At 43.5% G+C, this 26,989-nt stretch overlaps 1 protein-coding gene and 1 long non-coding RNA gene across 10 annotated transcripts in view; both read left to right on the forward strand.

Annotated features, from left to right (window-relative positions):
• HMBOX1 (homeobox containing 1) overlaps positions 1-26,989 on the forward strand; it is a 104,597-nt gene that overhangs the window by 25,791 nt on the left and 51,817 nt on the right. For 7 of the 9 annotated variants that reach the window (XM_068183147.1, XM_068183152.1, XM_068183146.1 and 4 more), the window contains exon 2: positions 20,222-20,305. In XM_068183147.1, coding sequence (XP_068039248.1) covers positions 20,283-20,305 — 23 coding nt within the window. In that variant the 5' untranslated portion in view covers positions 20,222-20,282. Of the gene's footprint in view, positions 1-20,221; positions 20,306-21,487; positions 21,570-26,989 lie in introns of all 9 variants that reach the window. The other 2 variants (XM_068183149.1, XM_068183150.1) reach the window with 2 other exon arrangements.
• The window catches only part of LOC137470114 (uncharacterized), a 96,071-nt gene that overhangs the window by 3,501 nt on the left and 65,581 nt on the right, over positions 1-26,989 (forward strand). The window lies entirely within an intron of this gene.

The following is a 26,989-nucleotide window of genomic DNA, read 5'->3' on the forward strand; positions in this document are numbered from 1 at the left end:
TGCACTTTGTTAATCCCTGCCTTGCTCCCGTGATCAATGCGGGAAAACAGCCTGCTGTGAAAATTTACCACCAGAGATCAATAAACCCTGGCTACCCAACTGTATTAAAGGGAATTGATGGGCTGAGGGATCTTGTAAACACTTGTTTGTCCCATCAGCATGTTTGTGTGTGTGGTGATGGGCAGGACGTCTCCAGAGCCCTGGCAGGGGAGTGTGGCTCTGGTTGTACTCGGGATTGCTGTGGAATCGCCTCCGTTTATCTTTGAAACCACTTCGGCTGCCCCAAGATGATTACACATCAGCAATGGAAATGTTAGGGCTGATAGGGAATTTTATAAATTTTTAAATAAGAACACACAAGCTTTATTTATGCTGGCTGAATTGAGATTTAGAGAAATGCCCAGCTAACTTTGGCCCCTCAATGACATTTTAAGGGATAAACGATCAATGTTATGCAAATGAGGGAATTGATCAAAACTGGTGATTTAAATCACTTTGATTTACATCAGCAAGAGGGAAGCTTTGATTTAAATCATTGATTTTAATCTTGTTTTGGGATTGTACGTTCATTATTTTCCTAAAGATAGGTTGATTTTCATTGGCTGGTAACTATTGGAAGCGTGTTTATTTGCAAACAGGTACAGCTCTTAAGTTAATTCCTTCATTTCTTTCTTTGGGCAGGAGCAGGAATGCTTAGCTAGTAGGGAAAGTGGGGTAGGAATATGTCCTGAAGCAGGTACATAATTCAACAAATCCTCATTTAAATTCTGTAACATTTACATTTGTAAATGAACAAATTATTCCTTATATGTGCCAAAGAGGGCAAAAGTGCTTTAGCACTTGACTCTCCTTCCCAGTGCTTCTGCTGTAGTTTTCACCAGCCAAGACTGGGATTTATTTCCCTTCCTTTCTTGCCTTCCAAAACACAGCAATAGCTAATGCTGCTAAATATTTTCCATGTCATTTTTAATAACATTGTACTAAGTTTATGTTTTGCAGTAGTTGATCAAAATTGTAATGTAACTGTTAAAAAAGTTAAAATACAATTCAAACCCTTTTTTTTTTACATGTTGCCTTATAAATTCTAATACTAATTGAGATAGTTTCCTAGTATTTTTTTTGATGGTGAATGTAATCCTGGTTTGGCAGTCAAAATGAAAAATGCACTAAGCTATGGAATGCATATTGAATTTCTTATTTCCTCTCTGAAGGACTTCAGCAGCAGATTTTTTTAATTTCAGCATGGAGTGTGTCTTGCAGACGAGTTCAAGTGGTTTGGTCACTGTTTAAATTCCCCAAGTGAACGAGGCAGGCAGATACTGCCCCGTGTTCTTGTGATTAAAACCAAAACTCTTTCACACTTGTATTTTTTTTTTTTTTTGTTCCTGGGCCACAGATTTACTGCAGCCCAAGAGCAGCTCCAGTGGAGATGGAATAAGCACAGACAAGAGATCCTGGTCTGTTTAGATTTTCTGTTAGACTTTGTTAACATTGATGGATGATGATAGCTTTGTCTCAACTCTAAAGAGCACCTTAGATCCTTTGGTAATTAACTCTTTGCTTATTACTCTGTATCCTCAGCACTGTGTAAATATTTATGTTTAGGAAAAGCAACAGTTGGAAGTGTTGAGCTGATAATTCCCATCTTCAACAACATCAAACCTGTGATGTTGCTTAGAGTGCAGAGCCTCTGCTGAAACTTGCCAGCATTTGGGTAGAAGATGCTGCAGGGCCTCCCTTTCCCTCTCCCAGAAAATGAGAATTAATTATTTTAATTGTACTTTTTGACTTTTGTAGCACTTCAAAACAAACTCCCTCCCCATGCTGATGAACCAGCACTCCAGTTGCTGGATCTGCTGCACAGTAAATAGGGCAAAAGTGAGGTCCCAACATTTTGTCACTCTCAGTTTCACTTGAGTTCTGTATTGTCAGGTCATTCATTTGCTGCTGTTTGTGTTCCTTGGTGATGGGGTGATAAATAGCTGTCCCTGCCATCACTCAAGTGGCTTCTGCTGGAAGTGACAAAGTGATGCAGGAACCAGGCTCTTGCAGATGTTAAGCTCTGCTTAATAAGTTAGAAAACACTTAATTTTTTTTCTGATGAGGACAAAAACCCTTTATATTAATGCAAAACACTGTTGCCACTCAGATCTGTAAAACTGGAAGGGGGAAGTTAATGGTCCATATGACTTTACACCTCTGTGTGCTTCTGTCCTACATCCTAGATAAGGTTTTTAATTCTGAATCAAAAAATTCCACCTATACCTGACTGCAAATCATATGTTGGTGGCTGATGCAACTTACTGAGATGGTTTATATATTGGAATATCCCTTTGCAATAAAAACAAGTTGAGATGGAATAGAAATGTCAAATGGTAAAGGGAGATTAAGTGGGAAGAGCTGTTTCCCCATATTTGTAACACAGGGAGTGGTAGATGTAAAACGGAGTGGAAGGATATTCTTCAGGACATGTGCCAGCCTGGATAAAAAATGGGGATTTCTTGTCCATTGCTGTGGAACACTTGATTCTTGGTGGTGTTTTGTGTCTGGTCCCTTGAAGATGTGGATGTGGGAGCTGCAGTCTTTGATCCCTGCTCATCAGCCCCTGTAGATCCAGCTCCTGGCCAGCTGCAGCACACACTTCCTATTGCTGAGCTGGACAAGCAAAGCAAAATGGGGTGGGAATGTGGGGCAGGAACAGGAATGGAAACAAGGTGTTGTGAAGTTCATGGAGAAGCTGAGAATGTGGCAGTAAAAGGATGGAGGGATGAATTCTGGGAGGATTCCTACAGTGGAAAGAAAGAGCAGGAACCTTTAAAGTGAACCTTTCAATAACCCACCCTGCTTGCCAAGAGTTGTGCAAACCCAACGTGGAAGTTTCTTGTAGGGAAATGGGGAATATGATGTTTTCTCATCTTCTGTGGGCAGTACAAGGAAGAGTCAACCTGATTTGCAGCAAAAAAGGGATATTAGGAAAATAATTTCTGTGCTGGACTTCTGAAATAGCTCACTTGGGGAGTCTTAATATTCTGGTTGCTGTTCCCTGAGTTGCTGTAAGCTTTTCCTGCCAGTAACTTCATCTCAATGCAGCAACAGTTATCTGTAAAGTCTAAGTGATCCTGCAATAAAAGGGCCTTCTTAATCAGAGATGGTAACGTCTGAGACAGTCAGTGCTTTCAGCATTGGCATCCTGTTCTGCTCAGGCAATCCCACGTAGGAGGAAGACAGACACAAAAAGTGATTTGGCTGTAATGCAGCAAAACAAATTCTGGCCAAATTGTGGACTTGGAGTTAATGGGTACACAGTGTTACTCTGCAAGTCTGCAGCGCTGCCTGGAAATCAGGGGCAGTTTTGTAGCCTGTTAACTACTTAGGACCGTTTTGTTATTTCAAGTTTGGCTTCAGCCAGTGAAAAATGGGGCACTTTCACATCTTATATTTCAAAAATAAAAACGTTTTAAGAATATTAAGGGCAAGTCTTACTCGATTGCTTTAGAGCGGGCGCTGAGGCTGTGATCTCATCCATTTATATGCTGTGTGTGTGTCATCCCCCTTTCTCCCCCAGCCAACTGGATGTTGACTTATGGTGTCAGTTTTCTCCTTGTGGATGTGGAGCGAGCCTTTCCTGCCGTTCCATGTTTTACAGTGCATCCACGCTCCGGAACGGCTGCACATAAATTGTGCCCAGGCCATTTAAGAACATCGGATCCTGCAGGGTCAGACTGGCTGACGAGCCCAGGAACCAGTCTGTGATGGCAGTAAAAGCACTCCTTGCAAAAAGTCAGCCTTCATCTGGCAGCTGGAGAAGTGGCAGAAACCACACCCACAGCTTCAGCTTTTGGGGTTGTTTATCCTGGAGAAAAGGAGGCTCAGGGGGACCTTCTGGCTCTGCACATTCTTCCCTCTGACAGGAGGGGACAGCCAGGTGTGAGTTGGGCTCTGCTCCCAAGGAACAGGGACAGGAGAGGAGATGGCCTCAAGCTGCCCCAGGGCAGGGTCAAGTTGAACATCAGGAGGAATTTCTCCATGGAAAGGATTGTCAGGCTTTGGAACTCCGCAGTTCCAAGATGGCTTGTAGTCTCCATCCCTGGAGGTGTCCAAGGAAGGCTTGGATGTGGCACTCAGTGCTCTGAGCTGGTGACAAGGTCATCACGGGTCACAGGTTGTATTGATGATCTTGGAGGTCTGTTCCAATCTAAATGATTTTGTGATTTATAGACTGACTGGCAAAATTTGGGCCATCAGGTGTTGTTTCTCTGCCCCTGCCCAAATCTCTCCATTACCGTTTTTCCTGGTAATCCTTGACCCTCATTCTAGAGCTCTACTGCTATGAGCTCTTTTCAACAAAGGCACTTGCTGGTTCTTGCCTGATCAATCTCAGTCACAGGTAAAAGTGGCTCCAAACTAGTTTTTGCAGGTTAAGAGAGTTTTTAGATCAATCCTGTTTGGTTTTTTGCCAAGATCTTTATATTCCAAAGTATTAAGGCTGAGTAGTCTTTTGATATTAACTGCTGCTTGTTATTTACAGCATCAGATATACCAAATAAATTCTTATTAAGTCAGAGTTTGGCAAAGTGAAGGACACAGGAAGGTATATGATGTATTTATTTACTTTACCTCTCTCAGCTTTTATTTTTTCACTTCAGATCATTTGACTCCATGAGCTGGAGCTGAAATAAGAGCAAATGTGAACTGTGTGAGGACAGTGGGAGAAGGGCTAAGATGTTTCACTTTCTGCTTTGGATTGTAAAGGAGGTCCTAAAAAAAAGAGACTTGTCAGAGTTACCCCACTTCTCCTTTTCTTTCTCAAATCCTGAAATGGTTCTGTTGGTGCAAATCCTTGTTGAGAACTGCAGGGCACCAACCAGCACTGTGTAATTTTAACCCTTTCCAGTGATCTAGTTATTTCACTATTTATATCATCCCTTTCCTGTAGAGCTCATTATGTGTAATCAGTGCCAGCAAGAGGGGAAAAGCTAAAATAGGTTGCTCCATCCCTGGAAGTGTCCAAGGCCAGGTTAGAGGGAGCTTGGAGCAACCTGGGATAGCGGAAGGTGTGGTGGAATGGGATGAGCTTTAAGGTCCCTTCCAACCCAAACCATCCCAGGATTCTGTGATAATCAGATTTTTTTTTTTTTAAATACAAAATCAATCTAGGAAGATCCATCTATTTTGACTGTGAGATGAGAACTCGTAGCCAGTGACTTTTGTGCTGTTCTGTTTTCTAGAGGAACTTGCAGCAGTCTTGCTGCTGTAACTTTGGAATGTCTTTCAGGAGTTGTTTAAATTTTAGGACTGACCTCAGGCATGGGAATTTGGCTGTGCTTTCAGTGGTAAGTCATGTTTCAGCAGGGGTTAAACTAGCCTAACAATTTGTCTCCTTGGGTGGATGATGACAGAGATTTATATAAGTGTGCCAGTGCATTATCTTTACTGGGTGTAAAGAATCATAAAGAAATCAGTAATAATTGAAGTTGAAAGTACCCCTTTATATAAGTCAATGTTTTGGATAATATTCTTAGAACTAACTAAAAAGATAGAAATTCATCCTCCCATCTCCTGTGCTTGGCAGAAGAATTGTTGGTCAGCAGGAATGTGCAGAACTTTGTGAAAAATTGTTTTTTAGATAATTGCCTGTTGCAGACTGTCTGGAGGAACTCACATTTTATTTTTGGCATATTGCATTAAACAGTAGCTCTTATATTTTAGGCCTTATGTGTTGATTTATACATCCTCCAGTCCTCTGGTGGACATCCAATTTCCAAACTTGGATACTTCTCTTGTGTAACTAAATTTTTTAGTTCTCAGACAGGAAGAGTAACTTTCCAAGTCAGTACCTGTCCAGCTCAGAGAAAAACCATAAGGTGATGATGGGGATGGATCTAAAACTTGCACAGGAAAGGCTTTACACTCATTCCTACCTGGATTTTGAGGTGAAGACCTTCGGACATCTTGGCTGTCCTTTTGATCAATATTCATGCACTTGGAGAAGGCTTGGAAACTTACTGAAATTTCAGAATCAAAGTGGAAGTCATGTTTGAATTAAAAATACTGGGCTTTTTATTTCATTGCCCTTAAAACTGGAAGCTTGTTAACAGCAGCTCATTGTTTTGTCACTGATACACAGGAGATATTGCACAGATATTTTTGGATTTTACTTGGTAAAATCAGCCAGTTTTACGGGGGCAAATTGCAGTTCCTTGATGCTGCAACCACGACTCTTGAAATATATTTTGGGGGGATGCTGCTGGCTCATCTTGGTACCCCAGCAGCTGGAAATCAAGGGATGGAAGCATTCACACCACAGAAAGATCTTGCACCTATTTTAAATTGACAGTTATTGTAACTTTAATTAATACTTGAATGACACGTGTAAATTTGGGTTTGTCTCCAGCTGCTGCTTCTCTTGTTTTAGAGTGCGACTGAATGGGATGAGATTAATGGATTCTTCCATTTATTTGGGTTGAAAATAAAATGTGTACATAAAAACACATAATTACATAAAATTATGTTAAAATTACTTAAAAAAATTTACAATAAAAATACATAAATACAAACCTCCCTCCAGGAGTCTGAATGGCCAAATATAAAGAATCTTCCCAGATCTTTGAAAGACAGGGTGAGATGTGGAGATGGAAATGAGGTGTGGTGTTTGGAAATGATGGAAAGGCTGGAATAATTCCTGGGATGGTTTCTGGTTTCTGGTTATCTCCTTACAGCATTGGGATGCAGCTTTGAGGATTCAGCCTTGCTCTGAGAGGATCCCTTTGAATTTCTGAGCTGGTACCTGGCCCCTTTGGACAGGAACAAGTAGATACCGTACAGTTCCTTGGCTGTAGGAAAGGGTGGAGAGCTCCTCTCAGGAATAACAGCTTCCAGAAAATGCTGCTGCAGAGGGGGTTTAGGGAATAAGCTGTATCGTGGCTAGGAATCTTCTGGATTAAGGAGAAGCCTAGAGGGGTTACAGAGTTTTCTTTTTTCTGTGGATTGTCATTCCAGCTGGTGACACAGGTTGAGTTAAGGAGGGTTTGGACAAACCCTGATGTCAACCACCCGCTGGTGTTACAGCTCAATGCTTTGGAATGTACAAAATATCTGAATGTGGTGGATAAATTGATGGGTTTTAGATAATATTTTGGCCACTTTGCTGCTGAATCCCCCAACACCAGCCTGGACCTTGTGCTTAATCTAAACTCAAATCTTTGGTTCATAAACCAGCTGTAGTAGGTAATGCATTTTCTTTTTGTTTCTGGAAGTGCAAAAAGTCTATAATCAATCAGCTTTGAGAATAAATTGATGGCAAGTCTGCCCGTGTTGAGTACAGATAATTTGTTCCTGATTCTTCCCATCCCTTTACCTTCTGACTGGCTCACAGTTAGCAGGTTTTCTGCAGACATTGCCTGCGTCCACTTGTATTATATATGGAAAAAAATAAAGTTTTCAGAGAAGTTAGCAAGTGAAAATGGAGAATGTAATGGCAGACAGAACTGTAGCCTTTGCTGCCAGGGACAGCTATAATTATATATGGGGCACATACATTCTAGCAGATCCTTCCATTTAACCACCCTGGTTTAAGCACAAACCAAATTTAGGATCTAAGCTTGGTGACCATGGCACTCACTACATCTCTAATTCCATCTTCTGCCATTTACTGTCTTTCTCAAATGCTCAGTGAGACTTTTTTTTCCTAGTTGTTCTATGGAACAGCTTTGATTTTTCTCACTTTGTGGTTATTTTAAGCTTCAGAAAACAATAAGAATGTACTTTTTTTCCCCCCTCTTTCCTCTGTGCTTTTATGAAAGCAGAATCTGTGTAGATAAAGCACAGTTGATCTGTTACGGATTACTGTTTCTCAGTTATTCTTTTGCTCTTGCATATCATGCCTTTATGTAGAAGAATATTTAAAGGTGCCGTGTAGAACAGTGAGATGAAAGATTCTTTGTGCATTGAAGAATTCTGGTGTCACAGGAGTCCACCTGTTCTCCCCTAACTTTTTTTTTTTTTCAAACAAGTTTATTTAAAGTGATTTTTAGTGCTTAGAAAAGCTGCTGGCTTTTGACAGCCTTCAAGATTGAAAGGCTGTCCCCACAGGTGGTGGCAGCAGCGCTGTGGCCTGGAATTCAGGGCACAGGAGTGGGAATCAGAAGATCCACGTTCTGTTCTCATCTTTATCTCAGCTGACCTTGAGCCAAGTAGCAGCAGCTGAGGCTCAGTTTTCTGTGGGGAATTTTACCCTGGCTCATGAGGACATTGTTGTAAAGATTTGCTGCTCGCTTAGGGAAGAAAAGACAAAGGATAAAAACTCCTTGCATCATCATCAAGCAACAGAGCTCGTGTCCAGTCTACCAGCCATGACAATAATTGGCAGTTTTCAGGAGAAGATTTTACCAGCAGCCCATGGAAAACCTCGGGATGAGTGGGAGTTCCTTTTGTCTGTGGAAAATTGTCTCAGAGGGGCTGACAAAGCCACGCTGGTTTCTTTTGGTGTGTCCTACATGAATGAAATCATGGTGATTTCTGTGGAGAGTTGAGCTGGATCAGCCCAGAGGGCCATTGGATGTAGCTTTGTGTGTCACATCGTGGTCGGTATGGGACAATTAATGCACCCATCCAGCTTGCAAAGCTCTTCCTCTGATTAAGCACCGGAGGAGTTTTCTTTTTGACCCTTTCAGGCCATCAGCTTAATTCCCAGAAGCTTCAGACTTAATTACCCAAATCATTACCACAGCATGCGTAGCTGCAGATTTTATTAATGACCATAAAATTACTGAATCCTCTTTAAAATGAGTGTGGATTCCCAGCCAGAAGTTCCCTTCACACCTCAGCTCTAGTACAGGTGAATCCCACAGGTTGGTACAGCACCTTGGCAAGTGCCACCTTTCTGTACCTGATTTCCTCCAAATTTACTACCACTAGTAATACCCTTCTGCAGTTCTGCCACCACATTCAGGTGTTCTTGCCTCTCAAATGGTAGCTGAGCTGAAGTTTTACAATGCTCAGAGCTCGTTCTTATACCTTTAGCAGCAGCTTGACCTTTACACCTCTATGTTTCAGATTCCTTCTACTCACTCTGCTGCCTTTGTGCCTATCCCGAAAATGTTCTTTAATCCATTTCAATTCCTTCTCCCTGCACAATACTTTATGACTTTGTAAATCAGCCTGAGTGGTACAAAATCAAATGCTTTCCTGAGATCCTGATAACTTATGTCCACTGTTTCACTCTTGTCTAACCTAACGATTTGGTCGTATAATAAAAAGGATTTCAGCAGATTTGTCAGGCATGACCTTCCTTTTATGAATCTGTACTGAATGTCCTCTACTAAATTATGCATTTCCAAATGTTCTGCAATTTTGGCTTTTATCAACACTTCCAATACATACCCACAGCTGAAGCTGGATTTCCTGTTCGAAGATTCAGCAGAACTCTGTCACAGCCCAATGAAATTCATCTGTTTTTCAGAAGCCTCCATCATACAACCTAAGCTTCTTGTCCTCATCTTACTGAATGGTTCTTTCTGAGAAAGAGTAGGTTTAGATTGGATATTAGGGAGAAGGAATTCTTGGCTGTGAGGGTGGGGAGGCCCTGGCACAGAGAAGCTGTGGCTGCCCCTGGATCCCTGCAAGTGTCCAAGGCCAGGCTGGACAGGGCTTGGAGCAAGCTGGGATAGTGGAAGGTGTCATGTTTGGAACAAGGTGAGCTTTAAACCACCTTTCTGTCACAAACTATTTTGTGATTCTATAATCCTTGACATTGGAATCAGTATTTTGGTTTATAGAGCTCTGACAGTCCTGAGTGCTCAGGAAATACACAGGATTGGTGTCACACATGGAATGAGTTGCTGAGTCTCAGCCCACTCACAGGTGAGGGGGTTTAGGCCGATAGCTCAGTCTAAATTTGGTCTCGAGCTTCCTAAATAATTTCATTTGAGACTGGAGGTCAGTTCACCTCTCTGTGCATCCATTTATTTTCCTTGCCTGTTTCCTAAAGAGTATTTTCCATTGCAGACTTCTGTTGTGCTTTTGGCTGAATATGTATGTGCGAGGGGGAAGGGAAACTCCAAATCCTCTGAGTGTTCTGCTTGAAGCCCTTATATTTGTGCTTATACCTACTTTGAACGTATACCTTGTCACTTGGGCTATGCTTCCAAATCTGGATTTCTCTTGGAGGGATGTTCTGACCCACCTACTTTGCACTGCTGATATATTTAGCAAAGTTTTGCCGTAATAGTCCTCTGGTGCTGTCCCAAAGCTGTCACCTGCTCTGCTACCTCCTTCTTTCTCTGGCCCCTTCCATGCATCAAAAGCCACCTGCCAGAGTTCTGCACAGGACCAGGGGAATGGCTTTGAACTGAGAGTAGGTTTGGATTCTGTGCTGGGGAGAAATTCTTCCCTGTGAGGGTGGTGAGGCCCTGGCACAGGTTGCCCAGAGAAGCTGTGGCTGCCCCTGGGTCCCTGGAAGTGTCCAAGGCCAGCTTGGACGGGGCTTGGATCAACCTTGGAATAGTGGAAGGTGTCCCTGCCCGTGACAGGGGGATGGAATGGGATGAGTTTTAACTCCCAACCCAAACCATCCTGTGGGTCCATGATTCCTTGTCCCCAAGCCTGGCTCATGCAAAACAAGGGTGCTGCTCAGCCTGGTTCGATTGAGAGTGGCACAGGAGGGTCCCAGGTGCATCTACAACTCCCTGACAGGAGGGAGCAGCTGGGTGGGGATCAGCCTCTTCTCCAAGGTGAAAACAGACAGGACAAGAGGAAATTGCCTCCAGCTGTGTCAGGGGAGGTTTAGATTGAATGTTAGGAACAATTTCTTAAACAAAGGGGTGGTCAGGCATTAGAAGGGGCTGCCAGGGAGGTTTGGAGTCCACATCCCTGTAGGTGTCCAAGGAAGGACTGGATGTGGCACTTGGTGCTCTGGACTGGTGACAAGGTGGGGATCAGTCACAGGTTGTACTCAATGATCTTGGAGTTCTTTTTCATCCTCAGTAATTCAGGATTCTGAGATCCCAGTGCTGGAGCAGAACATCTGGGGTTGGAGTATTTGTTAAGCCTACAGGGAATGATCTGTTCTTTAGCCTGGACTCAGCTTTTAGAGCACAAGCACCACTAGAACCCTGCTTGGGTCTGTGTCTGCCCTGTATCTGCTGCTTATTGAAGGAGAAAATGGGAGTTATGGAGATACTTAAAATTACACAAAATGCTCAGTGTAATAGATTCGCTTTTCTTTAGAAAGCCAGGTTCTGCCTCCCTCCTCCAGCCTTCCTGTTAGATGTCATCCAAGATGGATTCCAAGTGCAAAAAAAAAAAAAAAAAAGAAAAGAAAGAAAAGAAATAAAGCAAGTGAACCTGCAGCAAGTGAATCATTCCTACTAAATTTAAACCACTTATTATGGGGAGGGAAAAAAAAAAAAAGAGAGAACTTGGATTACAGGTTTAGCAAGCGTGAGCACATACTTCAGCATGTATTGCTGGATTTGCAATTGCCAAACTACTGATTTCTTGGAACTCTGCTATTAGCATTGTTAAGCAGTGTTCCAGACAGTCACTCCTATAAATCCTGTTAATATGTTAAGCAGGAGAAGGCCTTTGAAAGAATAATATTTAGCTGGCGAGTGATCTCCATTTGGGTGTGTGGTCTGGGCTAAGCAGAAGTGACTGTGCTTGCTCTTGGAATGTGTGGCTGGAGCATCCACTTGGTGTTTGCTTGAATGTTACTGCCATTTCTAGTAGGTGCTTGGGAATATTTTATTTATTTTTCTGGGGGGAAAGTGTTAAGCAGGGGGTATGAAGGGGCCAACAAGAAAACCAGAGAGGGACTTTGGTCAAGAACCTGAGGGACAGGACACAAGGAATTGCTTCCCACTGCCAGAGGGCAGGGCTAGATGGAATGTTGAGAAGGAATTATTGGCTGTGAGAGTGGGAGGCCCTGGGATGGAATTCCCAGAGAAGCTGTGGCTGTCCCTGAATTCCTGAAAGTGTCCAAGGCCAGGTTGGATAGGGCTTGGAGCAACCTGGGACGGTGGAAGGTGTCCTTGCCCATGGCAGGGAGTGACCCTGGACGAGCTTTAAGGTCCCTTCCAGTACAAACCATCTATGATTCTCTAGCTCTTGACTTTGGAATTAGTATTTTGTTTCATGCCACTTTGAGAGGACTCTGTGCTCAGATCAGGGTACCAGCAGCTCCCACCTGCAGTTCAGCAGGGTGGGTGTCACACATGGAATGAGTGTCTGAGTCTCAGCCCCGTCACAAACCAGTGAGTTCCAACCCCCTGCCCTGGGCAGGGACAAGTCATCTCTGTTCTGCATGAGTCACTGGGTAGAAACAGGATGAAGTCTCTGGTATAAAGTCACCAGAGCACAGCTTTACCTTGGACTAAAAGCTCATCCTCTCCCTTGCGTCTGCTGCTCCGTGTTCCTCTGCAGGGGTGGCAGAGCCCCTCAGGCTTTCTGGCAAAGCTGTGAAAAAGGAAACTTTGATCGGCCTCTTTGCTTGCCATGGATAATTCCTGTAGAGGGGAAGCTGATCAAAGTCCAGGTCAGCCGGGAGGAAGAAGAGGGGAAGCAGAAAAGGACAGTGGAGCCACAGATCGATATTTTCAGCACAACAGGTTGACAAGGGCACGGGGTGGAGCGGGGCAAGGGGACGTGTTTGATCTGTGCTGCTGCAGTGGGGACATGCCTGCCATGGCCCAACCCTGTTCCAGCATCCCTGACAGAGTCAGGATTCTCAGATAACTCCTTGTGTTCTGAAGTGAACAACAGATGGGTGCCCTGGGTGCCCTGTGACCTCCAGCAGTTATGAGCAGAGGGCAGACCCTGGTGACACTGCCCTGCTCTCAGCCTCCTTTTATGGCACAATTTTTATGTAGACTTTTTTTTGGAGGTGAAAAAGAGCTGCATTCTTATTTTATTACAAGTAACTGGGAGCTCACAGCATTTTTCAGAATGCTATTTTATAATTTGTAAAGTTCCTACCAAGTTTATTGTTTGTACAGCATTTTATCACATTCCTTTTTTGGGAAAAAAGTAATGATGATCTTAAATCCAAAGCCTGTTTTAAAACAGATAATACTTAAATTTTATGCAATGAATTTGCTATTGTTAAGTGATACCACTTTCCTCCTAATACTTTTTCTTGAGCCATACAACAGTGCAAAAATAAAGGATTGTGAAGCATTACTTGTTTCTCTTTCCTCTTCCTGGTACAAGTGATGGCAGATAGAATTCTGGTTTCTTTTTTTGGGTCAGCAACTGTGTGTAGGTTCTTGAACTAAATTCACCTGAATGTGCATCTTGTATTGAGCATCTTTACTGGATTGTGTAGTTGCAGTTCACTGTCCCTGCCAAGGGTTTTACATCCATGCAAATGCAGATTCCAAGCATGGTGGACCACTCTATGAAAAAATGCAGCTTTTGGAAGTGTTCCCTGATTTGGCACAGGAAAAGTTAAAATCAAGTCAAATAAAAAGGAAATCAAGTTTGATTCTATCAACACATTTCAAAGCCCTTGTCTTGCAATTAATCTACCTCTGTCAAAGACCCAATGCCAAGTGCAGTTTCTGGAATTCCACTAAAGAGGGTTTGGGGCATCTACAGAAGTGCTCCCTGGAGAGTCATGGGTGAAGGAGGGTCCCTTCTTGTCCAGTTGGATTTCTTGGAGCTGTTGTATCTTCTGCACTGTCCCTTGTTGACCCTACCCTTTCCCACACAGAATCTGTGAGTTTCTCTTCCTAGTGGACTCCTGAATCCCCTTTGGGACAAGCAGTCTGCAGTGGAGGTGGATTCATGGCATGCGGACGTTGTGCTTGGCAATAGAGCTCCTCATTTCACTAGGCATGTCCAGGGCTCCTGTGCCCCTGTATCCCTCACAGAAAACTGTCAAGGTAATTAGTGTTAATTGGATGGTTTTTGAAGGAAAAACCTCATTTATTGTATTGTTATGTACAATAACCTCTCATTTATTGTATGTTTGGCCCAGGCTTAGACTCAAGGACTTGGCAGTCTCCCATCCATCAGTTTTGTTAAGGATGAAGGGGTGTTCCTTAGGGTGTACCTGGAGTTCAAGGTGCAAACCCCGCTGGTGTCAGGTAGGGGCTTTAAATCTCAGTTCCACTCCAGAGCCTGTCTTGTCTCTTGTAGCTCTGTGGAGTCAGGTGGCTCCTAATTCACTCTTCCTCCCCCATTTCAGTGGTCAAAGTGACCTGAGGTGGCTGAGAACCCGTTTGATCCCTAAGGAAATGGAGTTGTAGCAGTCATTGGCTGTCCCTACAAGTCAGGAGTTTGTGCCTCACTGCCATTCTTCTGTTGGTGACATTCACATGTCATTTCAGCTGGAAAAGCCAATTCAAGTCTGGTCTTTGATTACAGGCAATTTTTAGCCATGATTGGAGGGGTCAACGTGCAGCAATCCAGGAGATACATGAGTGTAGGTGTTTGGGATGTTAAGGCTGGAAGGTCATTTGTAAGCAATAACCAAAGTAACAACCCAGGTGCTCTGCTCAGATGGGTCTGCAGGGCTGGCTTGGTGGCAGAATTTAATTTCCAGCTGCCATTAAGGACAAAGCAACACTAAATAACATCCTTTTACTGGGATTGCATTGCCTTTGATGGATCTCTGGAACTTCTGAAGCAGCTCAGGGTTGTTTCACAGATGGTCGTTTCTGCCTTTTTGGAAGCCTTGGAGTTTGGGGATCTTCATGATTTTGTGACCTCAATTTTTCTGTAGTGGGATCTGTTGCCAGTCTGCCTCGAAATGCAGCCTGGCCTCTGCCTCGTGCTCTGGGAAATTCCAGTAAATCTGACCAAGGAGGTTTCTTTTGCATGGGATTTGGGAAGGAGAAGAAGGGAGAAAAAGTTTTGACTGTGATCCTTGTTTAATTGTCCTGTGCAAATGTGCTGCGGGGCATATTGTAGGAGAAATAATTTATTTGCTTTTCTACGTTTACATGTAATAAATGATAAGCTGTGGCTCTATCATAAAGATTGAGGTGATTGTTTTTTAAAGGGGAGAGGTTTATGTCGATGTTTTCCCCTCAGAGTTCAGAGAAAAAACAAGATTCCATAAAAAAATTGTAAACTTGTTAACTTGACAAGGAGCCGCTGCATTCCCTCGCCATAATCCCAAAATATGGCCTGCTCCAGGGTTGTACTTGTGAAAAGTTTGGTAAACAACACAGTCACAGTAAGAATGAAAATAGCAGTGGCTGGAGGTGACTTTAGAGCGTTTTTTCTAAGGATTTTTATGTTCATAAAAAGTGTTTCCACTCACTGGCGCAGGTTGCTCAGAGAAAATGAAGTCTTAAATTTTGAAGATACTCAGGACGTGGTCCTGAGCAGCTGGCTTTGATGGCCCCGCTTGAGCAGGGAGCTTGGATAAAAGGGTTTCCACGTGGAGCTGGATGCTGCACGTCACCAAGCCGTGGGTGGTGCTCAGGAGGTGGCAGTGCCTGGAGGAGGTCCCTAGCCTTGCTTCCCAGGGCACAAATAAAACACATCCTCGAGTCATATGGCAGAGCTTTTTTTAAATTATTTTTTCCTAATATGCCTATTTTGGGAAAATGGGCTAGAGAGTCCTAGATTAGCTCCAGTATTTTGGACATTAGTCCTACTTTTGTGCGTGTACCCAGAAGAATTTGAGTTTTGATACAAATGCAGTACCTGGACTTTTAAAAGCACTGGGTAAATAAGAGCCTGTCTGAACATCTCCCAGGAATAAAGGACTTGGAGCTGGCAGAGGAGGGCTGCTGTCTGGAATGTGAAGCCAGACCTATTCATAGTAGAAATCAAGTACAAATTTATAGTGGAGAGGGTGATTAATCACCAGGATGAACTGAAGTGGATGGATCCTTGGTCTCTTGCTGGTTTTGGGGTGAGATGTCTTGGGACAGAAGTTAAACCAGGTAACAGCTTTACTTCACACTGGCCTCAGTGTAAAGAAAACTATTGAATCCAAAATAATTTAGGTTGGAAAAGACCTCCAAAATCATCCAGTTGGAATGAGTCCCACCTTTGACAGATGCTTGTCACCCAGACAAGAGCATCAAGTGACACATCCAGTTGTGCCTTGGGCACCTCCAGGGATGGGGACTCCACCAGCTCCCTGGGCCCATTCCAACGTTTAACAACCCTTTCCATGAAGAAATTCCTCCTGATGTCCAGCCTGAATCTCCCCAACACATGTTCATGGTCATGTGTACACACATGTGCACAGGGTCTACCCGGAAGACCTCCTCACAATTCCTACAGACCTTAAGCTGTACATTGAGTAAAAGACCTAAATTTTTTAAATCTTGCTGTTTGTAGGAGAGTATTGGTTTGTAATTATGCATGGAGTTGGGGATCTGCCTTTTAATGCGAGTTCAGCAGTGGTAGGACTTTGCTCTTAGGGCTGAATATCTTCACCAGCATGGACCTAGGTGATTCTGCATTTCAGAAGTGGTGTGAAAATTATAGTGCTGGAGCCTCCGCTGTATTCAGCCACTGATACTGCCCTGGGTAGCTTTAAGCCAAGAATTCAGCCCCTCTGTTCTTGTTTTACTTGTGTCAAAATGGTCATGTTTGTCTTCCCCAAGGAAAAAAGCTTTTAGTTTGTTATTTGTAAAGCCCATTTTAAGAACTCACCAAGGAAGGTATTAGTGAAATACAAAGTGATGGCTTTTAAAAAAAAAAAATACTATGCGAGTCACTCAGAAATTAAAAGAGAAAATGAGTTTCTCTTCCAAATAAGTGATATCAGGCTCATCTTTACCAAGTAACTTTCTCCTTGCTTCTGCTGGGTGTTGTGGATAAGGGTGAACTCTACTTCAAAACATTTAATTGCACACAGTGAGAAATGAAGACAACTGAAGGAGATCCCAAGAATGTATTAAAAATCAGAACTAAAATGAGAATGATTTCATGTCAAGTGAGACAAATGCAGAGTTGATACTCCAGTGCTTCACACTTCCACTTGTCCTTGGCACTGAGAAAATGAGATTTTTAATATCTGAAAAACAGATTGCCATGAAGACTCCTCCATTGTAAATTTAAGCTGCCTTTATAGCAACTTAAGCTGGGGACAAGATTGTTCATTACATCTGATTCTACAACTGCAACCATGGTTTCCATATTAATAGTGACTTTTTTTTTTTTTTAATAATTGTCTCTACCAGAAATAGGAAGGGGAGCTGGTTGTGTTTTCCTCGGGTTAGCAGATAATTTATTTAATGAATAATGCGAAAAGGGCAAAGGTTTGTGAATTCTTACTCCCATATCACCACTAAGAGTGGTGACACCTGCCTTGGCTGCTGTGCTCAGGCTGCTTTGGTGCTAAAAGGAGACTGAAGGAAAGAGGGATATTGAGTCATGATTCAGAGACAGGATTTGTTGCTGATGGAATTTATGTTGGTTGGGATTGAATTGTTTTGACTCCAGTTTTAGGTGAAGGGTTTGCTTGTTCCCTGCCTGATGTGCCCTTAAGCGACAAAAGCATTGAAGCAACTTCTCACATGTGTCTGGGGGTGGGGAAGGTATTTCTGTGCCACTGAACTTTAGACCAACGTGGAGTCAAAGACTGTTTGTGCCCCTTTTCAATAGCGGCCGCTCGGGGCTGGCAGCGGCCGGAGGAAGCACCAGCTTCCTCTCCTTTCTCTGGAGCTGGGTTTCCTTTTACCAGTCCTTCTCCCAAGGCAGACCTGAGCCTTCCCTGTCCTTCCTTACTTCGTCTGGGACAGTTTGTGGTTGCATTCTGAGTGTAGTAAACCTGCCTGACACTTTAACGTAGCAAAACCAGAGAATTATCCTTATGTTCTCATGGTGTTGCTGCTGTTTATTTCTGCTGAAATCCTGTTGCCCTCTTGTCTGCCCTCACAGATCTGCAGTCTCTTGGAAAAGCTCATCTTCCTCCTCTAATCACGTCCCAAATTTGGTCTAGATCCTAATAGCTCTTCTCTTAAAACATCTGAGGTCCATACCAGCTTTTTCCTCTTTCATTGCTATCACTAATATCATCCTTCTGCCTTTGTCATCTCAAAACCTGAGTTACAGCAGCCTTTTCTTTGCTTCTCTTATCTCATCTCCTCATGTTCTACTTTTAATCCTGCATTTCATGATGATGGAAGGTGATTTTTTTTTTCCCTTTCTGAATTTTCTTCTTTGCTACATCCATACTCCTCACCCTGGAAGCAGATCCTTCTCTGAGGAATCCAGTTCTTTATCATTAGCCCCTTTGACCTTCAGAAAGTTTGTATATATTCAAGTCTAATTTGTTCCTCTTTGGAAAACAAAACAGCTCTCTGTATTAAAATTTGGCAAGAAGTCAGCAGCATGATCTCATATTTTTTGTGACTGCCTTGGGGAATACGTTTAAAATGCAGTTAAGAGATTTGACAGAGGAGGGGTTTGGTGGGGGAGTCTCTCTAAAAGGTTTGGGGTGGCTGACAGGGAGGGACCTGAGTGTTTAGCTCTTCCATCCATCAGTGCTTTGGTGTCAGCGATTCTCTCCCAGCTCTCAGAACGTGGCCTGTGGGGTTCTGCTGGGACCATTCATCTTGGTGACCTCTTTTCCTGGAGGGAAAGAGGCAGCTCAGGACCTCAGTGTCGGTCAAATGAGTTGTTCTAGAAGAGCAGCAGCCGACTCTCAGCACCTCCCCTCCCTGGAAACACCCAGAGCTTTCCCTGGCCACAGCTGGGTGGGAGAAGGCTCTTTTGGACAGGCTTAAACCTCCCAGGAAAGCTGGTGGTCAAAAGCTGAGTGCTTCCACTTCTGGGAAAGCTCATTCAGCCCAGCCTTTGGTCCTGAAAGTTCATGAGGTTCTTCATTGAGGAAAAAAGGGGAAAAAAAAACACGTAGAGATGATATCACCACCCCTGGAGGGATTTAGGAGCCGTGTGGATGTGGCACTTGGGGACAGCCTTGGCAGTGCTGGGGTAACAATTTGACTTGATGGTCTTGGTGGAGGTGATTTTCCTCCTGTGCTCTGCTCTGTGAGACCTCATGTGGAACTCTGTGTCCAGCTCTGGGGTCCTCAGCACAGGAGCTGTTGGAGTGAAACCAGAGGAGGCCACGGATCTGCTCTGAGGACTGGAGCCCCTCTGGAGCCAGACTGGGAGAGTTGGGAATGTTCAGCTTGGAAAAGGCTTCAGGGAGACCTCAGAGCCCCTTCCAGTGTCGGAAGGACATGGAGGGACAGGCATGGAAGGACAGGACAAGGGGGAATGGCTTCCCACTACCAGAAGGCAGGGATAGATGGGATATTGGGAAGGAATTCTTGACTGTGAGGATGGTGGGGCCCTGAGAGGCTTCCCAGAGAAGCTGTGGCTGCCCCTGGATCCCTGGAAGTGTGTCCCAGGCCAGGTTGCATGGGGTTTGGAGCACCCTGAGATAGTGGAAGGTGTCCCTGTCCACGGCAGGGGGTGGGACAGGTTTAGCTTTAAGGTCCCTTTCAACCCAAACCATTCTGGGGTTCTGTGATCGTAGAGGGCTTTTCCAGCCTGACAAGCTCTGTGCCTCTGCATCCCCATGTGTCCAGTGGGCTCCATCTGGGAGAGGTGCAGTTCTTCCCCAACATCTTCAGCAGCTGTTGAGGGAGGAAGAGTCATTCTGTAATGTCTAGACCACTTTTAACCACCGAGAAGAGCCAAGATGTGTCCATCCATGGCTACACTCCAGGGATTAGCAATCCACAATTGCTGTTGTTAGAGATGGAGTAGAGGAAATTATCCTGTGCAACTCCCTGTGCTGCTGTATCCACCCATTTTCTATCCCAGCTCTTCCTGGAGACACCATCCTACTTTTCTCTTTCCTCTTGGTTAATAGTTTGACTTTTGGAGCACTTTCAGTCCGTGTTAGTTTGTGGAGAAAGACATCAGCAGTGATAGCTGAGGAAAATTCTATTAGGTCATTCCTCCTCAGATCACAGTACCTGTCTCCTGAGCTCTTTGCGGATGTTGGCCAAATAATCCTTTTAATAGCTTTTGTGAGTTAAAAGGGTAGGTAACTGTCATAAGGCTAAATGATTGCATAGATTAATTTACTTGTGGCCGAAAGAAATCAATTGTAATTTAAATTTTTGTCTCTGGACTGATTACAACACCAGACATCAACTTTCTCCATAAGAATTTACCCATGTGCATTGAAGTCTGTGAGTCTGGATTAGTGACACATTATCCAGAATGGTGTGATTGGATCCCTTTGCTTCTCCCAGACATCTCTAATGTTCTTGGATCTTTTCCTTGTGTCTTACAGAATGGTGAATAACACTGAAGACCCTCAAGAGGCTTTGTAACGTCCCATCCTCATGTAAAGTATGCTCAGAACTTTTCCAGTAGTGTAAGTACAAGCTGAAGAAACTCACAACAATTAAGAGTAATTTTGTGGTGTGGTTCTGTTAAATTGTCTAAAAAGAGCTGAGAAATGGTTACAATGATTATGAGCAGTTGGCTGAGTTGGAGAGTTTCACTGGTTTAGTGTAAGATTTAAACCAGAGAAGACTCTTCAACCAGGTATAGTAAAATAACTGAACATTTAAATTGGGGAGTAGTAACATTGAATTGTTCACTTGGTCTGGTTCATGTATTGTTCATGCTTCTACATTTCTGTCACTGAAACAGAAGGAAAATGATACAGTTCTTAGAAAATCAGTCTTGATCAGAGAAAAATCAGTGTTAAAGGAGAGATCTCCATACATCAGCTGAACAAATGAGAGGGATAAAGAGTTTAGCACCACTCTAGCTTTGCTGAAAGGGATGAGCCACCTTCAATTTAGTAGCCTCTGGCAGAGGCAGAAAACCTGGGCACCTCACCTGACCCTGGTGCTGGATGTGTTGGTCCAAGCCACCCGAGTATCTTGAGTCCCAGTGCCAATCGAGGTTGTTCAAATCTCATTGTGGAATTTGAAATCAGTTTGTTCCTTTTAATTACTTCTGTTATATATCTTCAATTTCGTTGGTTTCCATGCTGTTTCTTCAATAAATAAGCAAATTAATTCGAATTTTGAAGTTTGTCAGGCTGAAAAGAAGGGCTTGACCTGCACTGTTCTGTCACTCATCTCCCACTGGCCAGTCCTGTATGGCTGTTCACAATATCCCTGTTACAGGAACAACCAAATGCTCGTCCCCTGCAGTCAGATCCTGAGATACTTTGACCTCTTGACTTCAGATTGTTCCTTCTGTCAGCCTGAGCTGGAAAGAGGAACCTTTACTACAGGATAGGTAGCAAGGAACTGGGCTGCTGTGAATGCATCACATTTTCCCTGATGGATTATTTCAAGGATGAAGATGTATCCTTGGACAGTGATAGTGCAAGTGGCAGTGCAGTCACAGTCACAGTAGAAGGAGTCACAGCAAAAAATAATGACTGACAGGGATTAGTGTTGGAAACCAACACTAAATGGATTTCAAAAAGCCATTAATTAGTGATTTTCTATTCCCGGTGGCTTAGTGTTCTGTTCAAAACTGGTGATTTCCTACTTTGCTGCCAGTCCCTTGAGCCACCTCCTCTTCTTCCTTTTAGCTGGAAGTATGTTGGATTTCAGTATTGAAATCACCACTTGAAATTGTAAAGATCTGGTTCGCAGCAGGAGAGAAGTCTGAAGGTAAGGCCACATCACCCTGGGCATCTTTGTTATCCTGGTAATTTGGAGTTTGCTGGGTGACCTCAGAGCTCCTCTGTGCTTGGAGTGAGCACAAGGACATCTCACAGCTTTGTGTCAGGCTTTGGCCAGAAATTTCCAGACTGGGAATTGCATAGCTTGAATCTCCTGTGTTTCAGCTCGATTTCAGTCATGTTCTGCCCCTGTGCAGTTTTCTGCTGCCACCTCCCAGCAGAGCAGTAGCAGCTTCCTTGATTTATTCCAGTGTATGTGCAGTTAATGTGGCCGTGGAAGATGCTGTAGAAGTAGAGGTGAATAATTTTTGACTGAGGGAAAACTTGGGGTAACCTATTTGGAGGGGATTAGAGAGTTATTAAATTAGAGGAAATGGGCCAAGATGACCCATTCAGATAGAAAGCTTCCAGGTTAAACCACAGCTATCTTTTTAAAAGGGTAAGTGGGATTGTGAAAGGGAAAGAACAAAATGGAGCTTTAAAAAAAATTAAAAAGTTTGAATTTAAATAGTGATTAAGATTGAAGAGTTGCAGAACTGCTGTGGTAAGAGAGTACTTGGTTACTCCTAAGAGTAGGAGTCACCTGGGTGCAAGTTACCATTTCACTGCCTCCTTTTTACCCTTAGGATGAGAGTCATTGCTGGAGAGAAGTTTGAGGCATGGTGTGAACACAGAACTCTTGATCTTGGCCTCACAAGAATTAAGAATTTATCTAAAACTAAGTCCTGTAGCCAACACAGCTTTATCTCTATTGGGCTCCCCATAAATATGGGAGTAATTACTTGAGCTTTGTAGTCCATATTGATTAATTAATGTGTGTTAATAGTGAGCTATGACTATCAGTATGTTTTACATCCTTCAAAGTATGATTTCTGATAGAACCAGACAGTTTCACTGCCATCACTTCAAATTTACCTGAATGATCAGGCCAGAGCTTATGAATTTAACTGCCAGCAATGGAGTCTGGGCAGTGAGTAAAAGAAAATCAGGGTGAATAATGCAGATGGGGAAGGACTGGATTGAAGCCTTGTCATCATTTGGGAAAAACAACAGGAAGAAAAGAACAAGAGTGTGAACTCCACCAAGTCAGCATGGATTGAAGAGCAGGCACTGGATTTAAAGTGGCTTAGGAAATCACCACAGGCTGAGCTGTACCTGTGCAGTGTCCTTGAATTGTGACACAAAACAGGTTAATTAAACTCAGGTAACAGAAAACTCAGCCGATTTTCTCCTTTTGTCTTCAGTGACAAGGTATTGTGTAAATAGTGGGTGACTCTGGGAGCATTCATTTGGCTTTTTTAGCTTCTTTAACTGAAACAATGTCCTGCCCGAGTCCTTGGTTTTACTTTAACATGAACCAGATGAGTTAATTCATGATTTCATAGCAAAAGTGGCCTAAAGAAAAAAATCTTGTTGAATGGGGAAGTTTTTTCCCTCAAAAGGGTTTGGCACAGCTGCCCAGGGAAGTGGTGGATTCCCTCCCCTGGAGGGATTTAAAAGCTGTTTGGATGTCATACTTGGGGATGTGGGTTAGTGGTGGCCTTGGCAGTGTGGAATGTATACTGGGTCTTGTCTGTCATGCATGAAATTTCCCTGGTTTGGGTCTGGGTTACACCCAGACATGTTTGTTGCTTTAAGAGCATTAATTAGGATATTAATTTCTTTCTGAAATAGTTTTAACTAAAATAAAACTCCAGTATGGAAGCAGCAGTGGCTAGAAGCTGATGGGTTTTGCTATTATGATTTATGTTCTTCAAGGAGAGACTGCTATTTCTTCTTGAGTTCTCCAAATGTAATCTCTGTCTTCACTAAGGCTGTGCCAGTAATGCTGCACTTGCAAACTGTTTTTCTTGTGGAAAATAATTTGCTTTGTAGTTAAGCACAAAAACAGGGGTAGGTGAGATTCAGCTGTTTGCTGGGTTTGGATTTTAGTTTTCTGAAGTAATTAATTTCTCTTTTAAGGAAGTGTTTTAGTTGTTAGTGCTGGTGGTGGATCCTGAAGGAGGATGAAGGTGCCTGAAATGCTTCAGAATGTCTCTTTTTCTTCATGTGTGGAAGAGGTGGTAGAAATCCTGGTAATGGCTTTTCTTGAAAGTTGCCCTACACCTTGTCATATGTGATGCTATAGATGGACCCTGTATGTGTGGTGAGAAAAGGCTCAGAGTTTGGCCAGGCTCTTGTTCTGCCTTCTTGCAAAATTCCTGAGTGACTCTGAAGAAGTCATCTTTACTTGTCCAAAGTCCAGCCCCTCTCTGGGATCTCTTGGTCACAAAAATGAGTGTAGTGTTACTTGCCTGCCTCACAGGGATCTTGTGATTGGAGTATTTAGGTACCCCAAGTGACAGAATTAATGGAGAAGAGTTCTGAGACTCTGCTTGTATTTTAATAAAGGATTGGTCAAATTTTGAAATTAAGTGGAGGAGGCAGAAGACAGCACTGTACCCTGTAATCTTGATGGCTGAAAATTATGAATTATCATAGAATCCCAGAGTGTTTTGGGTTTGGGTTGGAAAGGACCTTAAAGCTCGTCCTGTCCCACCCCTGCCATGGGCAGGGACACCTCCCACTTTCCCAGGTTGCTCCAAGCCCCATCCAACCTGGCCTTGGACACTTCCAGGGATTGGTCAGTCTGGTGTCTAGGGCAGGCCCATGTCTCAGTTTTATTGATGACTTTTTAAATGACTGTTTCTTCATATGGATTACACTGTTTCAGTGTGTTCATGAGATTTACTGTAACTAAAGCACAGGAGTCCTGCTTTGAGAGCTGTTGCAATGCTTATATATCCAAAGTTTAGTCTTTGACTCCCAAATCCAAGAGCTCCTCCTTGCTCTTGGCACAGGTTTGGACATTGGGCCCTGGTTCAGCACTCAGCTGCCACAACAGTTTTTCTCTCTGTTTGTTAGTCCTGCTGATCCCTCATTCTGCCCTTGAATCTAGACTCAGAGTTTGAATTCCTGCCTTGTTGCTGTAGAATTGCAACAATAGCAGGAAACCCAGATTTTGGAAGTAGGGAAGGTTAGGGTTAGACAGATAAGGTGTCAGTGTGAATCAGTGTGTGCCTTGAGTAGAATTCAGAAATATCTGGCTGCCAGCCCTGTGCTTAGTCAGAGGTCAGTCTCTTTTGTAAGACTTGGATTATGACAATAATTGCCATTTATATTATATTTTTGCCTTGTAAGATCAGTCTCAAGTTCTCTCTCTCTTTCCCGGAGATGTAAAGCAGAGTAAGTTACTCACCCAAGTGGCAAAACGACTGGGTTTGCTCACTGCCAGCATCCATTAAAATTATTTTATCAGCAACGAATTTCAGGGAATAAGTGGAAGAACAGCTTGTGTAGAGCAGTGAGTCAGGGTTTGGGGCTCTTTAACCAGCTGAGAAACTTGAAGCCTCCTGAAGAAACGATGTGTTGATATTCTGCTCTCAGCTTGCCTCCCCTAATTTGTGTAGCGGTGAGTATTTGATTACGCCGGATTTATTTTCAGAAGTTTCAGGCTGCTCTTATTAATTGTCCCCATTTTGATCGAAGGCGTGTGGCAGAGCTCTGCATTCCGGAGCCGCTGTTTTGCATCCCTAAACAGAGCTGGTGACGCTGGGGCTCTGTGGCTCAGCTCGGAGCCTGATTTCCCTCCTTGCTGCAGCGCGAGGCTCTCGTTTCCCCGGGATGAGAGCAGTCATTACAAGAATTACATTTTGTTTGTGAATCAGGATGAATGGGAGTAGAGGCCTTTTTTTTTTGAAAATCAGAACCCAGAGATGCAACTGCAGGAGATAATTATGCAAACGTATGGATGAGGATGACTCTGTGTTCGTTGACATGATGAGCACTTCAGGCCTGAGCTTTTTTCTCTCACTCTCTCTCTCTCTTGAAAACTGGTACAACTCCTCTGAAAATACTGGAGTTGCAACTGATGAGCATAAGTGATGAGTCAGATCCTTAATCCTCTGTTACGCCTCAGAATTCACAGCATCAGCTCCTGGTTTTGAAGGCAGCTTTGCTTAATATGGTGCAAAGTTTTAGGTGGTTCTGAAATATTTATATTGCTGTGAATCACTGAGTCACACAATGGTTTGCGTTGCAAGGAATTTTAAAGATCATCACATTCCAATGGCAGGGATACCATTCATTGTCCCAGGTTGCTCCAAGTCCAGCCTGGCCTTGGACACTTGCAGGGATCCAGGGGCAGCCGCAGCTTCTCTGAGAAACCTGTGCCAGGGCCTCACCACCCTCCAAATTGAAGGAGATCCATTTGTTCAGTAAGAACAGAAAAAGCCAAAGCTTGAATTTCAGAAGACTGGATACTGTTATGCCCCAAATGCCCCAATTCTCTTCCAGCAGTGCCTTAGAGGTGCCCTGGAAGGGTCACAGTCTTTGTCTCTGGGCTTGATCCTTGTGTGTCCCTTCCAACTCAGAACATGCTGGGATTTTTTTGGTGATACATGTCAGTGCTGTTTGTGGAACAGCTGTAGCTCAATGAAAGCCCTTCCTTTGAGCATCTCGTAAGACCCAGCTGCATCCTTTGGGATAGGGCAGAGGGTTGGATAGGGCCCTGATCATCTCTCAATGGCATCCCTGCCCATGGCAGATGAGCTTTAAGGTCCCTTCTAACCAACACCAGCCTGGAATTCTGTGTAGAAAAGGAAGGACTGAATGAAGCAATGCTTGGTCCTCGGATCTCATAAATATGCGTGGAGAGAGAAACAAGCTTGCATAACCTAAAACAGGGTTAAAAAATTCAGAGTGGGCAGCTGGAAGTGGAGTTTCTTTGTAGTCACTGGTTCTCGTAGGAAGCATTTGGGAGCAGTACTTCATGTGTATTTGGTGGTTGAATGTCAGACTGGGTGATAAGCAAATTACATTGCTTTGGAAATAGCCATGGCATCCTTAATGCCCATTTTTAATATCAGGAGGACATCCGCCTCCAGAGCTGTTCAGGCTGCAGTTCTCACCAACAGTGGATGCACAGACATACAGGAAAAATCTGGCAGGTTAAGGAGTTCAACTTTCAACTGTGATGGTAGATAAAACGCCGGTTTAATTAATGAGTTGTACAAGTGATTTTATTAGCTGGGTACTTCGGAAGAACCTATTTCAGCTGGACAGCCACAATTTACGTTGTGATTTTGCTCTTCCATTTAAATGCTGGGATGGCATGAGTGACACCAAGGAGGTGCCTGTGATGTTGTGAAAAATGCTGGTGCTGTAATAAATGAGGTGACAAATCCTGGATGTCCCTGTGAGCAGGAGAGTGCAGTGCAGGGGTGTCCTACCCTGTGCTGTGTGTCAGAGAAGGGTAAATGTTGGCATCTCTCCCCATCCTGCTCTCCTCAGTTGATGGGACTTGATCAGAATCATTCTTAAACCAATTACCAGACTTAGGATCCTGTTCTGAACACTTTGGCTCTTGCC

Source organism: Anomalospiza imberbis, chromosome 3, assembly GCF_031753505.1.
Source record: "Anomalospiza imberbis isolate Cuckoo-Finch-1a 21T00152 chromosome 3, ASM3175350v1, whole genome shotgun sequence".
In the NCBI taxonomy this organism is placed as follows: domain Eukaryota; kingdom Metazoa; phylum Chordata; class Aves; order Passeriformes; family Viduidae; genus Anomalospiza; species Anomalospiza imberbis.